A 17,551-nucleotide genomic window follows, 5' to 3' on the forward strand; every position below is an offset into this window, starting at 1 on the left:
CTGCGAGCACATGTGATGCAAATGGGGCGGTGCTAGCGCCCACATGACACTAGCACAGACCCGTTTTTGCTGTGGGGGCGTTAGCACCACCCCGTTTTCACAGCTCAGTGCCCTGTTTTTGCTGCGCACCGCCCCGTTTGCATAGCAACGACACTAGTGCGAGTAAGGGTGACTGCATGCACACATGGTCCAGTAATGGGCCTTAGCCCACAGGTTGGGCACCCCTATTCTAAATGGCCTGAATGACTCTCTATTTCCAAACAATTTTTATTAGTTTTCCATTTTACACCAACACAGCTTAAGAACCCACTTGGAAACATGGTGATCCATTTTTTTAAAAAACAAGCAATAACATAGTACATATATACCCAGTATTTCTTAAAGATTTCCCTCTCTTTCTATGTAGAATATTATAATCAAATTAATACATTTTCAAATGAATTCATTCATCACTATATCTAACCATCAACTACATTAATCAATAAAAATTTTAATCTATAAAACTACATGTCTTAAGAACATTATAATCAACTCGATATCTTTCTAAAACCAATTCATTCACTAATATAACATTTCATCCAAGTTTAATATAATTAAAAATCAACTAACAGTCTCTGCTGAAAGACTCTCTAAAAGAAGGCAAATGACCAGCAGTCTGTAAGGAGTATAAATCCTTCCATTTCCCCCACCATTCGGTCAGAACCTGAAGAAGCTTCTGGGATGAGAAGCAAAATGTCTTCAGCAAGAAAAACCAGAAAGTCTGGTTGCCTGGTGGGGAATGGATGGATTTCTATTCTTTGTAGTCATCTGGTCGTTTGTACTCTTTCTGAGAGTCGTTGGGGCCACTTGGGCTTTATTTGTATCCTGTATCCAAGTGGCTGCCCACAGTTCTCAGGAAGAGTACTAACGACCAGATGACTACAAAGAATAGAAATCCTTCCATTCCCCACCATCCAGTCGGAAGTGAAGAAGCTTCTTGGATGGGAAGCGAAACGAGACACGAAAGTCCAGTTACCTCGTGAAAAGGCACCTTTCGGATGGTCCTTCGTGTTTCCTCTCTCTTCTCCACAATTATATACGTTCAATCCAAGAGCAGTTGCAGAAGCTGCCCACCCCATACGAGGAGAAAGGATTGGGGGAGGGGGGCCTAGAGGTGGCAAATCACTTCATGCCTCCATGTTTTTTTTTTTAATAAAAATTTTTATTTTCCAATTATCCAACATAATTATACGACAAAATTCACTTTACAAAATAAAATAAATTCATGACCATAACCATAACCATAGGTGCCGCTTGCTCATTCCCCCAAGCTGCATCCACCCTCTCTAATACCTTCCCTACTTCCCTCCTCTTTCTCTCCTCCCCTCACTACTCTCTTCCCCTCCCCTTCTCCTCTTACCATCCTACTTCCTCCCTTCACCTTCCTCCCCTCTCATCCCTCTCAAATACAGGAATGCAGCCTAGGGGAAGTGCCCAAGCAGCACCTCTCCATAAATTACCATATCTTCATTATCCTATTCTACCTATTTACCCACCCACTCACCCACCCACCCTCAACCCCCCCTCACTTTCCAGAGCAGAGTACAGGGTTGTTAATAACAAAATGAACAATATACAATAAAAAAGAAAAAAGAAAGAGAAAAAAATCATACATAGCCCTTAACTCCCCTTAAATTACATCATCATAAACAAATCTCTTATACAACATTTACTATAAAATTTACTCATAAAATAAATGAAATTTTATAGTCCCATACTTCTTCTGAATATAATCTATCCATCTTCTCCATACAATAATATATCTTTCTTGTGTATGATCCTTTAAATAAGCAGAAATTTTTGCCATTTCTGCAAAATGAGAAACTTTAAATATCCATTCTTCTAAAGTAGGCAACGAATCTTTCTTCCAATATGAACCTACTAGCAACCTTGCTGCAGTTAATAAATTCAACATTAAAATAGTTTCTTTATCATCTAAATCCACAAAAATACCCAATAAAAATAATTGAGGAGTAAACTTTGTTGTTGTTGTTAATTGCGAAGTCGTGTCCGACCCATCGCGACCCCATGGACAACGTTCCTCCAGGCCTTCCTGTCCTCCACCATCTTCTGGAGTCCATTTAAGTTCACGCCTCCTGCTTCAGTGACTCCATCCAGCCATCTCATTCTCTGTCGTCCCCTTCTTCTATGGATTACTGCCTTGTCGTGGCGAAGGGGCTTGCGTAACTCAATGAAGCTATAAGCTATGCCGTGCAGGGCCACCCAAGACGGACAGGTCATAGCAGAGAGTTCTGACAAAATGTGATCCACTGGAGAAGGAAATGGCAAACCACTCCAGTATCTTTGCCATGAAAACCCCATGGACAGTACTAAAAAGCAAACTTTATCTTCCTTTTAAAAATCTTTTGAATGTTCCACCAAATCATAATCCAAAAAGCCTTTACCTTTTTACAATTCCACCAAACATGAAAATAAGTCGCATCCGTGTTACCACATCTCCAACATTTGGGTTGTAAATGCCTCCACGTTTTGAGGACCCTTTCCGTGCGTTCTGCAAAGGTCTAAGAACCATCTCATCCCGGCGAGCATTGGTACGATTGACGGACCTGGGCTATGGATCCTTGGCTGGCTTGCCACGTAGGATTTTGTGGACGTGTGTGTGTTGTAAGCTGCCTTCAGCCTTTGTAGCCTTTGGGTTCCGGTGGTCCCAACGGTGGGTCCCTCAAGGACGAAAAGACGGTCACTGTCCCCAAAGAGGTAGAACGATGACACGAGTGAAAGACTTCTACCGCGACTAGAAAACTTGTGTATGTCAGGGCAACACCAGGAGCTCCAGATGTTCTGGGAAGTGAGATCAGCGTTCCGAAGTTTGACATCACAGTTGAGTTTGTGGGGAGCCAAAGAAGTGGAGAAAGTTCAGGTTGGACCTCCTGAATCGGTGCCTAAACATGCAACAGGAGTCCTATCATCGAACGACAACCTCTTCCATTGGGAGGACCCCCAATGCTTTCTTCAGCTGGGGGAATGACTCTCAAATCAGCACTCCAGGAAAGCTGAGTCTCCATCCCTCCGTCACATGGTAAGTAGTGCTCTCTTGTGTCCTTCTACCAGGAGCAGACGACTTCCCTCTCTCTGCTGGCATCCATGGCTGATGTTGAATTCATTCCTGGTGCCAAGTTACACATTTCTTTAACCACGGTTTCTTCAGCAACTTGCAATTGGCTTAACACCACCACCACACGGTTGGCAACCACAACAGCTGAATAGAATAGAACTGGAAGGGACCTTGGAGGTCTTCTAGTCCAGCCCCATGCTCAAGCAGGAGGTCCTACACTATCTCAGTCAGATAATTGTCCAGTCTCTTTTTAAAAACTTCCAGTGATGGAGCGCCCAGGATTTCTGGAGGCAACTTCTGTTCCACTGGTTGATTGTCCTCATTGTTAGGAAGTTTCTCCTTAATTCCAGGTTGTTTCTCTCCTTGATCAGTTTCCATTCGTTGCTTCTTGTCCTTCCCTCTGCTGCTTTGGAGAATAACGTGACCCCCTCTTCTTCTTTGTGGCAGCCCTTCAAATACTGGAACGCTGCTATCATGTCTCCCCTATTTCTTCTTTTCTTTAGACTAGCCAAACCCAAGTTCCGCAGCCGTTCTTCATACATTTTGGTCTCCAGGTCTTTGATCATCTTAATTTCTCTTCTCTCGATTTTTTCCAGTCCCTCAACATCTTAAATGATTTTGGACTTTGTGACGTGAACGATGATTAGGGGACTGAAGGCTAAAATATATGAAGAACGGTTGCAGGAATTGGACATGTCTAGTTTAATGAAAAGAAGGAGTAGGGGGTGACATGATAGTGGTCTTCCAATATTTGAGGGGCTATCACAGAGAAGAGGGGATCAAAACTATTCTCCAAAGCACCTGAAGGCCGGACAAGAAGCAATGGATGGAAACTCATCAAAGAGAGAAGCAACCTAGAACTAAGGAGAAACTTCCTAACAGTGAGGACAATTAACCAGTAGAACACCTTGCCTCCAGAAGTTGTGGGTGCTCCATCACTGGAGGTTTTAAAGAGGAAATTGGACAACCATTTGTCTGCAATGGTCTAGGGCAGTGTTTCCCAAACTTGACAATTGTAAGGCATGTGGAATTCTGGGAGTTGAAGTCCTCATGCCTTACAATTGCCAAGTTTGGGAAACACTGGTCTAGGGTTTCCTGCTTGGACTAGAAGATCTCCAGGGTGTCTTCCAACTCTATTATTCTGTTTATTCTGAATGGATTCTCTGCTTATATTCACACAATAAGTTTGGTGAAAGGCGGAAATGAGGTTTGGATAGCTTAGGGGTTCAAGGTGTTGTGGGCATTCAACCCTGATTATAGAACCGTGATTCTCAATTTTAGCAACTTGAAGATATGTGGATTTCCATTCCCAGAATTCCCAGCCATCCACTTATCTCAATGTTGCTAAGGTTGAGAAACTGCTCTGGATTGAGAGTTACATAAACTCAGCCCCATCTAAGGATTCTCAGGGTTGATCTTGACCGGTTGCTGGGCCTTCAAAAAGATCTGGAAGGGAAGTCCACTTTAGGGTACCCATGTTCAAGGAAAGCCTTCAAGAAGTGAGGATGAACAGTTGGTATCTTGAGAGGTCCTTGGTGCCCTCTGAGCTTGGTTGCTTTCTTGCAGACATTTCATGACCCAAACTAGGTAACTTCATCAGTGCTAGTCACTAGAGCTAACACTAATGATGATGATGTTGCCTAGTTGGGTCATGAAACGTCTGCAAGGAAACAACTAAGCTCAGAGAGCACCAAGGTCTCACCGTCCTCCTCCTCATCTCTGCAAACCCCACTCCCTTCTAGCACTGATGACGTTTCCTAGTTGGATCATAAAACATCTGCAACAAAACCACCAAGTTCAGAAAGCACCAGGAACCCCATAATCCTCCTCCTCTTCCTCCTCCTCCTCTGCAAACACCATTGCTTTCTAGCACTGATGATGTTGCATGGTTGGGTCATGAAAGGTCAGCGAGAAAACCACCCAGCTCAGAGAGCACTAAAGACCCCACAGTCCTCCTCCTTCTCCTTCTCCCCCTCCTCCTCATTATCATTATCATCTCTGCAAACCCCACTTCCTTCTAGCACTGATGATGTTCCCTCGTTGGGCCATGAAACATCTACAAGAAAACAAGCAAGCTCAGAAAGCAGCAAACACCCCACAATCTCCTCCTCCTCCTCCTCTCTGCAAACACTATTGCTTTCTAGCACTGATGATGTTACCTAGTTGGGTCATGAAACGTCTGCAAGAAAACCACCCAGCTCACAGACCACCAAGGACCCCACAATCCTCCTCCTCCTCCTCCTCCTCCTCCTCCTCCTCCTCCTCCTCCTCCTCCTCCTCCTCCTCCTCCTCCTCCTCCTTTTCCTTGTCCTCTCTGCAAACCCTTCCTTCTACAACTGATGATGTTACTTAGTTGGGTCATGAAACGTCTGCAAGAAAACCACCCAGCTCACAGACCACCAAGGACCCCACAATCCTCCTCCTCCTCCTCCTCCTCTCTGCAAACCCTTCCTTCTAGCACTGATGATGTTACTTAGTTGGGTCATGAAACGTCTGCAAGAAAACCACCCAGCTCACAGACCACCAAGGACCCCACAGTCTTTCTTCTCCTTACTTCTTCTCCTCCTCCTCCTCCCTGCAAACACCATTCACTCTAGCGCTGCCGAGGTCATGGAGTTGGATCCTGAAACATCTGCAAGCAAACCACCAATCTCAGAGAGGACCAAGGACCCCACGGTCCTCCTCCACCAGCCCTCCACAAGCCTCTCTCCCTACTAGACTGATGCTTTTAGCTAGCCGAGCCACGAAACGCGTGCAAGAAAACAAGCCGGCCTCGGAGTTCGCCGCTGAGTTATGAATCTCTTCTTTTTTCCAACCCTCCACCTGGACGGTTCAACGGGGCGGGCGGGCTCTGCTGACCACAGGCCAGCATTTACGGTCTTGGAGTTGATGTCGGCTTGCCTCTCTATTTTTAGGGGAGGTGTGGATTCCGAGGGAGACTTGGGCTTCAAACAGGTAGCAACAGCGCCACACCCTGCAGTAAGTATCTGGGAAAGGGGCTGCAGCACAGTGCATTTCGATTGTTCCGAGTTGCAACCGCACGGAAAAAGAGTGACACGTGCACGGCCGTTTTTCGCACTTATGAGGGCTGCAGCATCCCCCCTGGCCCCGTGATAAAAAAATCCCGACGCTTGGCAACTGACTCGGATTTATGACGGTTGCAGTACCCTGCGAGGGGGGAGAGGGGCCACGTGATCCCCTTTTGCGAACTTCTGACAAGCAGATTCATTTAACCCAGTGGCCAATTTAACCACCGCTGTTATGGTTCCGGCTAATGAAACACTTCAAAGAACTTCCAGGCATTTATTTTCCTAAAAGTCAGTGATCGTGACAAAATGTCGGCACGTGCATAACAGAGGGATGCTAGGATCTAAGTCAGTGTTTCTCAACCGTGACAATTTGAAGGCATGTGGACTTCAACTCCCAGAATTCCACAGCCAGCATTGCTGGCTGTGGAATTCTGGGAGTTGAAGTCCACATGCCTTCAAATTGTCACGGTTGACAAACACTGATCTAACTTCTCTTCCTCTGAGCAGTTAAATTATCAGCATGTTCCCTCCCTAAATTAGCCGTCATATCTCACATTATCCAATTAGTGTGAAGGTCAAAGGTTTCCTTCCTCATTGTTTCCAGGGCTTTACCCCCAACCCCCCTTCGGCTCTGTATTAACCCCATAACTACCAGACAATTCTGCATCTTGTCAAAAGCAAGAATAATACAATATTTGCAGCATTGACAACTGCAGCGATTCGCTTAACAATGGAGGCAGGGAAGGTCGTCAAAGGGGGCAAAGCTCAGTAAACGGGTGTCCCGCTTAGCGACGGAAACGTTGGGGTCGGTTGGGGTCGTAAGTCAAGGACTACGGACGTTCTGATCCTTCCCACAGATGAGGCTTCCCGGCATCCTGAGCAAAGCCGGGCGCCTGTGTTCATCCCACCGGCACTTGATGAAGTTTGCAGATGTTTACGACGAAGCCCGCTGCAAACTGCTGGAGGAGCAGATCAACTATGACCACTTGCAAAAGTTGGAGCGTACTTTCCGAGAAGCAGACGTGGATGGCGAAGGTGAGGAGGGTCCTCACTCCACCGTGGCTCTGTCTGGTGGGGGAAAGAAGGGGGGGTCTTTCTCTGGGCTTCAAAGACCACACAACCACTTGAGATCTTCTCCCCCAGTCCTGGAGACACCAGGTGCTTTTTTTTTCAGGAGGCAACTGGACTGTTTTGGTTTTTCCTTGAAGGCGTTTCGCTTTTCACCCAAGAAGCTTCTTCAGGTTCTGACTGGGTGGTGGGGAAATGGGAGGATTTGTACTCCTTGCAGACCGCTGGTTATTTGCATTCCTTTAGAGGGTCGTTGAGGCCACTTGGAGTTTGTATGTGTCCTCAGGGTCACCTGAGTGGTGCAAATGGGTGTGGAGCCTTCTACAACACGGTCCTTTCAATAGTTCCAAGATGGCTCCACACCCATTTGCACCACTCAGGTGACTCTGAGGGCAGAGGTAAATCTCCAAGTGGTCTCAATGACTCTTTAAACGAATGCAAATGACCAGCTGTCTGCAAAGAATATAAATCCTTCCCTTCCCCACCATCCAGTGAACTTTCTTGTTTTTTCTTTGAAAATTTCTTCGCTTCTCCTCCCAGAAGCTTCTTCAGCTCTGACTGGATGGTGGGCAAGGGATGGATTTATACTCCTTGCAAAACTGGTCATTTGCCTTCTTTGAGAGGGTTGTTGAGGACACCTGGTTAGACGTACCTGTGTCCTCAGGTCACCTGAGTGGTGCAAATGGTGTCGAGCCTTCTTGGAACTGTTGAAAGGACCGTGTTGTAGAAGGCTCCACACCCATTTGCACCACTCAGGTGACCCTGAGGACACATACAAACCTCCAAGTGGCCTCAATGACCCTCTAAAGGAATGCAAATAACCAGCACTGTTGAAAGGACTGTGTTGTAGACTGGAGAGAGGTGGTGTCATATCCCTCCCCTTCTGTTGAGGGAGGGCTGTTCAGTTTTAATCTAGATGGGCCCCTCTTTCAAACCAGCGGTCCTCTCGGTCCAAAATGTGGACTTTGCTGTCTTTGAAAGAGCGGCCTGTGTCTTTCAAATGTAGACGGACCGCTGAATCTTGTCCTGATGGATTTCTTCTCCTACGTTGTGCCCTGCATTTGTGAAGGGGTTGCCCTCTTTCTCCAGTCTACAACATAGTCCTTTCAACAGTTCCAAGAAGGCTCCATGCCCATTTGCACCACTCAGGTGACCCTGAGGACACAGGTGAACCTCCAGGTGGCCTCAAGGACTCTCTCAAAGAAGGCAAAGGACCGGCGGTCTGCAAGGAGTATAAATCCTTCCCCAGCATTCAGTCAGAACCTGAAGAGGCTTCTGGGATGAGAAGCGAAACCTCTTCAAAGAGAAACCAAGAGAGTCCAGTTGCCTCCTGAAAAAAGAAGCACCTTTGGGACAGATTTGATGGCATCTGTTTTTCGGTTCTCGTTAGGGCTTGATATGGAACGGTTCCGTAAAGCGATAAAGAAGATCCTGGGCGAACTTTCTGATGAAGACGTGGATGTCATTTTCATGAAGGTGGACGCCAACTGCGATGGCTCTGTGGACTGGGTAGGGGCCTTCTTTTGACCCTAAATCCCCGTCCCCACTTTTCCCCGGCCCCTTACAAAGAGGGCTGAATCATCAACGTAGGTTGCCCCCATCTCCTCCAAATGGAGGCCCACCAGATGTGTTGGACTACAAAGCCCTTTGTCTTGATTTCCCCGTTGTTTCTCAGCGCCATTCTTCATCCCTCATATAACTTCCTCCCCCTTTCTCAGCTCCGTCTCCCCGGAATTGGATCATAGCTTGAGGGCTCTTTCAAGTGAAATATATTTTTGACTTTGTTGTTGTTAATTGCGAAGTCGTGACCGACCCATCGTGACCCCATGGACAACGTTCCTCCAGGCCTTCCTGTCCTCTCCCATCTTCTAGAGTCCATTTAAGTTCACACCTACTGCTTCAGGGACTCCATCCAGCCACCTCCTTCTCCGTCGTCCCCTTCTTCTCTTGCCCTCCATCTTTCCCAGCATTAGGCCCTTCTCCAGGGAGTCCTTCCTTCTCATTAGATGGCCAAAGTCCTTGAGTTTCCACTTCAGGATCTGGCCTTCTAAAGAGCAGTCGGGGTAACACCTGGCACACAGGTGGCCTAACCAGAAGGAGCATCTCCTTGCAGGAGGAGTATCTGAATTACATGCTTCGGGAATATCGTGGGAAGGACGACATGCTGAAGAGCAAGTTGCTTCCGGAGTTCCAGACCAACATGAAAACCGTCTCAGTGTAAGGGGACCCCTTGAGGGTAGCCTCCATGAACAACAGCTTCAGCTCCTCCTCCTCCTCCTCCTCCTCCTCCTCCTCCTCCTCCTCCTCCACAGCCCCCCTCCCTTCTAGCACTGATGATATTCCCTACCTGGGTCATGAAACGTCATGCCGTTGTGCAATTTGGACACTGGGCAACCAGCTGACATTCGACAGACTGCAGCATTCTGCAGCCGCTTAATTGTGGACCTTTTTTTTTTGCCAGTTTTAGGGCAAAAAAGTCCACTTGGGAAGCTGGATTCACTTCAACAACCACTTCATTTTTTTCATGACTGCTATCAGACTGCGCATAAAATCAAATCTGGTCACGTGGTGACTCGACTTACGATCGAAATTCCACTCCCAAATGTCATAAGTTGAGGACTTATCTGCACAGGGTGGGAATCTTCGTCTAGCTCTCTCTCCCCCACCCCAAATATTGTCCTCTATAATGCCAGCTGAAAAGGACCCAAAGAGACTATGGTGGGGGTAGGCAACCTTGGCTCTTTTATGACTCGTGGACTTCAACTCCCAGAACTCCTGAGCCAGCATGGGGGAACTATGGCCCCTTCATGACTGGTGGATTTCAATTCCCAGAATTCCTGAGCCAGCATGGGGGAACTATGGCCCCCTCATGACTCGTGGACTTCAATTCCCAGAATTCCTGAGCCAGCATGGGGGAACTATGGCCCCCTCATGACTCGTGGACTTCAATTCCCAGAATTCCTGAGCCAGCATGGGGGAACTATGGCCCCCTCGTGACTCGTGGACTTCAACTCCCAGAATTCCTGAGCCAGCCTGGCTCAGCTTGGAAACCTCTCCCTTTCCCCTCAGCGTGGCTGGCTCAGGAATTCTGGGAGTTGGAGTCCACGAGTCATAAAAGAGCCAAGGTGGCCTATCCCTGGACTATGGAGATTCTCCAGGTCCTGGTTGTCCCAAAGAAGCATTTTTGCGAGGTATCTGGACTTTTTGTTTTTGTCCTTGAAGATGTTTTGCTTTTCATCCAAGAAGCTTCTTCAGCTCTTACTGGATGGTGAGAGAACGGAAGGATTTATATATTCCTTGCAGACAGCTGGTCATTTGCCTTCTTTTAGAGAGTCGTTGACTCTGCACATGTACCTTGGGGAAACGAAACAACGACTTCACAAATGCAGGGTACATCCTAGGACAGTGTTTCCCAAACTTGACAATTTTAAGGCATGAGGACTTCAACTCCCAGAATTCCACAGCCAGTAATGCTGGCTATGGAATTCTGGGAGTTGAAGTCCACATGCCTTAAAATTGTCAAGTTTGGGAAACACTGTCCTAGGAGAACAAACCCATCAGGATAAGATTCAGTGGTCCATTTGCATTTGAAAGACAAGGGACAGCAAAGTCCTCAAAACATGGAGGCATGAAGTGAGTTGCCACCTCTAGACCCCCCCCCATCCTTTCACCTCTTATGGGGTGGGCAGCTTCTGCAACTGCTCTTGAACATACACAATTCTGGAGAAGAGAGAAGAAACGTGTAGCTTTTTCATGAGGCAACTGGACTTTCATTTTTCTCTTTGAAGACGTTTCGCTTCTCATCCAAAGAAGCTTCCTCAGGTTCTGACCGAATGGTGGGGAATGGAAGGATTTATACTCCTTGCAGACAGCTGGTCCTTTGCCTGCTTTTAGAGAGTCGTTCAGACCATTTAGAGCAGGAGTCCCCAACCTGTGGGCTGTGGCCCGTTACTGGACCATGGCCTGCTGGCCACGGGACAGGCTAGCCGGTGTACACACACGTGGGCATGCAGTCACTCTTACTCGCACTAGTGTCGCTGCTATGAAAATGGGGTGGTGCGCGGCACAAACGGGGCAGCGCACAGTGAAAACAGGGAGGTGCTAACGCCCCCGCAGCAAAAACGGGGCAGGGCTAGTGAGTGTCATGTGGGCGCAAGCACTGCCTCATTTGCATCACATGTGCTCACAGCCCCATTTGTGTGTGTGCGTGCACGCACGTGTAAAATGCTTTCTCCTCCCTTTCCCTCCAGTCCGCCAACTGAGAAGGGTTGGAGACCGCAGATTTAGAGGTATTCCAAGTCCTTCCATTCCCCACCACCCAGTCAGAACCTGAAGAAGCTTCTTGGATGAGAAGCAAAATGTCTTCAAGGAAAAACAATGTTGAAGGAAAAGCCTTCAACGTGATTCAGTCCAAGCCGGGAATAAACAACATGGCGGCTGCTTTAGAAAGAAGGTTGCAGTGTATTGGAGAGGAGAGCCAGACAGAAAGTTGGTTCTGGAAGAAAAGAGAGCAAGCACATGTAGGGAGTGGGTTTTTATACCCTCTGGAGCCTTTTGTTTGGAGTTATTTCCTGTTCCTGTTTGAGGCTTTGTATTTCCTGTGTCATGTATTCTGACCTGAGTCTGGGTGTGCCCTTTGGCCTCTGGGGGCTAATCCTATTATGTCCTGTCTTAGAGTTTGGGTGGGCTATGTAGATTTTAGGTGGTCTTTGTCTTCCTAAGCTTCTAGCTCCAACTTTCCTGAATGGATTATCACATCTGCATTTCTACAGAGCTGGTTTCTGCTTGAGGGAGGGAGACTTGGGGCTATTAAGAAAGAAAACTGGGCATGCTTTTCTGCCTCTTAAATATTTCCAAAAATATTTCTTTCTCTTGGGAGGGGGGCTGACTTCCCACAACAAGAAAGTCCAGTTGCCTCCGGAAAAAGCACCACTGAGGACACAGATAAACCTCCAAGTGGCCTCAAGGACTCTCCAAAAAGAGACAAAAGACTGGCTGTCTGCAAGGAGTATAAATCCTTCCCTTCCCCACATCCAGTCAGAACCTGAGGAAGCTTCTGGGATGAGAAGTGAAACCTCTTCAAAGAAATACAAGGAAGTTCAGTTGCCTCCTGAACAAAGCACATTTGGGACCTAAAGAGATGCTTCTTTTATCGGCTGATTTCCCCCCCCCCTCAACTTCCTCGCTGTCCTTCCCGTAGGTCCCACTCGGAGGACATCGTCCGGATCCAGTTTTTCCCGAGCCAGGCTCGGGGCTTGATGGAGAAAACGTGGAAAAGTAGCAGCCGGCCTCCCTCAGGACGCTTCCTGACCGTGAGCAGAGACGGGATTCTGCATTACTGGAGCGACGCTTTTAAGATGCTCCGGACGGTATATGTAGGTGACTCAGTTTCTCCTGGGGGGGAGGGGGGAGGTGTCCGGGATCTCCTGAAGAAGTCCGTCTGGTATCATTTAGCTAATCAAGGAGAGAAGCAACCTGGAACGAAGGAGAAACTTCCTGACAGGGAGAACAATTAACCAGTGGAACAACTTGCCACCAGAAGTTGTGGGTGCAGGAATTGAGTATGTCTAATTTAATGAACAGAAGGATGAGGGGGGACAGGATAGCAGCGTTCCAATCTCTCAGGAGCTGTCCCAAAGAAGAGGGAGTCAAGCTATCCTCCAAAGCGCCTGAAGGCAGGACAAGAAGCAATGGATGGAAACTAAATCAGGGAGAGAAGCAACCTAGAACTAAGGAGAAACTTCCTGACAGTGAGAACAATTAACCAGTGGAACAATCTGCCTCCAGAAGCGATGAATGCTCCAACACTGGAAGTTTTTAAGAAGAAACTGGACAGCCATTTGTCTGAAATAGTGTAGGGTTTCCTGCCTGAGCAGGGGGTTGGACTAGATGACCTCCAAGGTCCCTTCAATTTGGTTATTCTCTGTTTTCTCTCTCCAAACCACAGCTGGACCAGACGAAGCGACGTCACAGTTTGAAGCTCTGGGTGATTGACATGTTATGCCTACCCAACCTCAATCTTTTGGCGGTTTCGACCACAGACCAGGATATTGGTAAGCCATTTATCATGGTGGTCCCTTGATCTGGGTCTCTTGGGGGGGGGTCCCTGTGTGTGCAGAGTGACTCTGGCTTCCCCATTTGAGTTTGCTTCTCCCCAAAGTCCCCCTAGGGCAGTGGTTCTCAACCTTTTTAATGCTGCGACCCCCCAACCGGTCGTAAGTCGAGGACTACTCAACCGGTCGTAAGTCGAGGACTACTCAACTGGTGCAGCCCCGTTTGCAGAATGGGACTTTGGGCGGGCTCAGCAGGGCAGAGACAGCCTGGACAATTCCTATTGGCTTTTGAAAGCCAATAGAATTAGACTCTATTCAAGAGAGTCTATTCTATTGGCTTTCGAAAGCCAATAGAATAAAAAGGAGTAGCACAGCTAAGGAAAAGGGGGAAAAAAATGGAGGACTGCGTTGTTTGGCGACCACCGTGAAATGGTCGTTCGACCCCACAGGTTGAGAACCACTGCCCTAGGGGATCACACAACCCCAGGATGTGGCAGCCGTCATAAATATGAAGCAGTTGGAGAGGCAATGTTCATAAGTGGGAAAAATGGTCACGAGTCCTTTTTTGTTCCCGTGCCGTTGTTAACTTCCGATAGTCACTAAAAAAAACTGTGTAAGTCAAAGACAATCTTCCTTTCCTAAAAGGAAAACTTCAGTTTTCAATTTTATGCTCGCCGTAAGAGGTTTTTGCACTGCAACGTGAATCGGAGCCCAAATGCTTCTTTGCTTCGTCACAAGTCCATCGAAAATTGCATTTCCAACATACATTTTGAGAAATGTCTATGGAGATTCGAAAAGATCTGAACAAACGTGAAGGATGAGCCCTATCCAACAAAATGAATTTCAACGTTTAGGCAGGAAAAACCAAAGGCACAAATACAGATTGGGCGAGACTTGGCTCAAAAACAGCAACTGGGAGAGGGACTTTGGAGTCCTCGTGGACGATCCCTTGACTATGAGCCAGCCGTGTGCAGCAGCAGCCATAAAAGCCAACACAATCCTGGGTTGTATAAACAGAGGCATAGAAGCAAGATCACGCAAAGTATTAGCACCGCTTTATAAAGCCCTAGCAATGGCACACCTGGAACACTGCAGCCAATTCTGGTCCCCTTATCACAAAAAAGATGTTGAGAGTTTGGAAAAAGTTCAGAGAAGAACAACTAAGATGATTCAAGGCTTGGAGACTAAAACATACGAAGAACGGCTGCAGGACTTGGGTTTGGCTGGTCTAAAGAAAAGAGGAAATAGGGGAGACATGATAGCAGCGTTCCAGTATCTGAGGGGCTGCCACAAGAAAGAGGGGGTCATGTTATTCTCCAAAGCACGAGAGGGAAGGACGAGAAACAAGGGTTGGAAACTGACCAAAGAGAGAAGCAACCTGGATCTAAGGACAAACTGCCTGAAAGTGAGGACAATCAACCAGTGGAACAGCCTGCCTCCAGAAATCGTGGGTGCTCCATCACTGGAGGTTTTTAAGAAGAGACTAGACAATCACCTATCTGAAATGGTATGGGGTAGGTAAAATGAGGACCCAGATTGTTGGGGGCAATGTAAATATATATATACATTGCTTACTGGTGTACACCGCTTAGAGAGTGCTTGCACTTAAAGCGGTATATAAGTCTCATAAATAAATAAATAAAATAAATAAATAGGGGGCTGGACTAGAAGACCTCCAAGGTCCCTTCCAGCTTCTATTCTATTCTATTCTATTCTATTCTATTCTATTCTATTCTATTCTATTCTATTCTATTCTATTCATTTTTGAAAACCTCCAGTGATAGAGCGCCCACAACTTCTGGAGGGAAGTCATTCCACTGATTAACTGTTCTCACTTTTACAAACTTTCTCCTTAGTTCTAGGTTGCTTCTCTCTTTGATTAGTTTCCACTCATTGCCTTTCCGTCTTTCTTTCTTTCTTTCTTTCTTTCTTTCTTTCTTTCTTTCTTTCTTTCTTTCTTTCTTTCTTTCTTTCTTTCTTTCCATCTTCCTTCTTTTCTCACCTTTCTTTCTTTCTTTCTTTCTTTCTTTCTTTCTTTCTTTCTTTCTTTCTTTCTTTCTTTCTGTCTTCCTTCCTTCCTTCCTTCCTTCCTTCCTTCCTTCCTTACATTTCTTTCTTTCTTTCTTTCTTTCTTTCTTTCTTTCTTTCTTTCTTTCTTTCTTTCTTTCTTTCTTTCTTTCTTTCTTTCTTTCTTTCTTTCTTTCTTCCCTCCCCCCCCTCTCTTTTTGGTGTGTTCCTTTCACAAATGTGAGGTTGCCAGAACCACTGTCTCTCTTTCCACCCAGAGTTCTTTGACATTGGAGGCAACAAATGCGACCGCCTTTTTTCCTTAGTCGACTTGGATGGATGTGCCACAGCCATGGACTACTGGTAGGTCGTGTGTGTGTGTGTGTGTGTGTGTGTGTGTGTAAAGGTTGGGTGGGACTGTCTCCTATTGCTGGGGGCATCTGTGGAGCGATGGGAGCCGTGGCTCATGAAACCACCGAGAGCCAAAGAAAATTCCTCTTTTTTTGCTCTCTGTTTATCTACACTGGCTGGCCCTTTCAGTGTGTGTGTGGGGGGGAATTGGGGGGTTGGGACTGGGGGTCTTACCCATTCTGACAAGGCAAGCCATTCTTTGTAGGCCGGACTAGATGTTCTCTGGGGTCCCCTTCAACACTGTGATTCCACAATTGTGGTTCAAGGTGGAAGATCTTCCACTGCTGAAATGTCTGCATGAAATCATCCAAGTTCAGAGAGTCCCAAGGACCCCACAGTCCTCCTCCTCCTCCTCCTCCTCCTCCTCCTCCTCTCCCTTACTACTCCTCCTCCTCCTCCTCCTCCTCCTACCTCCGCTCCTCTCATCCTCTCTGCAAATTCTCCCCTTCTAACACTGAGATGTTCCCTAGTTGGGTCATGAAACGTCGCAAGAAAACGCCAAGCTCAGAGAGCACCAAGGACCCCACAGTTCTCCTCCTCCTCCTCCTCCTCCTCCTCCTCCTCCTCCTCCTCCTCCTCCTCCTCCTCCTCCTCCTCCTCCTCCTCCTCCTCCTCCTCTCCACACACCCCACTCCCTTCTAGCACTGATGATGTTATCTAGTTGCGTCATGAAATGTCTGCAAGAAAACTATCAAGCTCAGAGAGCACCAAGGACCCCATAGTTATCTTCCTCTCCTCCTCCTCCTCTTCCTCCACTTCTCCTCCCTCTCCCCCTCCCCCTCCTCCTCTCTGCAAACTCCACTCTCTTCTAGCAGTGATGATGTTCCCTAGTTGGGTCATGAAATGCCTGCAAGAAAACAGCCAAGCTCAGAGAGCACCAAAGATCCCACAGTCCTCCTCCTCCTCCTCCTCCTCCTTTTCCTTGTCCTCTCTGCAAACCTTCCTTCTAGCACTGATGATGTTACCTAGTTGGGTCATGAAACGTCTGCAAGAAAACCACCAAGCTCAGAGAGCACCCAGGACCCCACAGTCGTCCTCCTCCACTTCTCCTCCTCCTCCACTTCTCCTCCCCCTCCCCCTCCTCCTCTCTGCAAACTCCACTCTCTTCTCCCACTGATGATGTTCCCTAGTTGGGTAATGAAACATCTGCAAGAAAACAACGAAGCTCAGAGAGCCCCAAGGACCCCACAGTCCTCCTCCCTAGCGCTGATGACAGCACCTAGTTTGGTAATGAAAAGCATCTTCAAAAAATGTCCCAGCTGGGAGGGCACCAAGGACCCCATGGAGATCTTCTGCGGACTGCCAAATCGTTGCCCGTCTCCCTCAGGCCTTGCCAGGCTGGGTGCCCACAGCAACCTATTTCTCGTTCCTTCCTCTTTCAACCAGGACAGATGGGTGCAAAGGGGTTTTCTGCGTGGGAGACCTGAAGGGGAACGTCCTGATTTTCACCTCCACCGACGTGGTCACCAATGGCCTCTTCAACGTCCGCAGCTACATAGGTGAGATGCCAGCTGGCAGCTGGACAGGAGAAGAAGTGTCTCTGAGTTTGGCCAGACACCGAAGGGTCTCATGGTCTTCCTTCTTTATTTTTGTAGCCTGCATTCCATTTCCCTTCCCTTCCCCCAAGTTCAGAGGGAGAGAATCAAGATCATGTGAAGTGTTAATACCACTTTACAAGGCCTTGGTGAGGCCACACCTGGAATACTGCACCCAGTTTTGGTCACCACAATGTAAAAAAGATGTTGAGACTCCAAAAAGAGTGCAGAAAAGAGCAACCAAGATGATCAGGGGACTGGAGGCTAAAACATATAAGGAACGGTTGCTGGAATTGGGTCTATCTAGTTTAATGAAGAGAAGGACGAGGGGGG

At 47.4% G+C, this 17,551-nt stretch overlaps 1 protein-coding gene across 1 annotated transcript in view; it reads left to right on the plus strand.

Moving 5' to 3' along the window:
- The first annotated feature begins 2,957 nt into the window (after window positions 1-2,957).
- EFCAB8 (EF-hand calcium binding domain 8) overlaps window positions 2,958-17,551 on the plus strand; it is a 68,382-nt gene continuing 53,788 nt past the window's right edge. The window contains exons 1-9 of the mRNA XM_039318913.1: window positions 2,958-3,079; window positions 6,031-6,094; window positions 7,002-7,179; window positions 8,603-8,721; window positions 9,326-9,429; window positions 12,413-12,587; window positions 13,160-13,265; window positions 15,551-15,635; window positions 17,070-17,182. Of these exons, the coding sequence (XP_039174847.1) occupies window positions 7,002-7,179; window positions 8,603-8,721; window positions 9,326-9,429; window positions 12,413-12,587; window positions 13,160-13,265; window positions 15,551-15,635; window positions 17,070-17,182 (880 nt within the window). The 5' untranslated portion in view covers window positions 2,958-3,079; window positions 6,031-6,094. The remainder of the gene's footprint in view (window positions 3,080-6,030; window positions 6,095-7,001; window positions 7,180-8,602; window positions 8,722-9,325; window positions 9,430-12,412; window positions 12,588-13,159; window positions 13,266-15,550; window positions 15,636-17,069; window positions 17,183-17,551) is intronic.

The sequence above is a fragment of the Crotalus tigris genome, unplaced genomic scaffold (genome assembly GCF_016545835.1).
Source record: "Crotalus tigris isolate CLP2741 ecotype Arizona unplaced genomic scaffold, ASM1654583v1 scf7180000021643.52994198:917841, whole genome shotgun sequence".
In the NCBI taxonomy this organism is placed as follows: domain Eukaryota; kingdom Metazoa; phylum Chordata; class Lepidosauria; order Squamata; family Viperidae; genus Crotalus; species Crotalus tigris.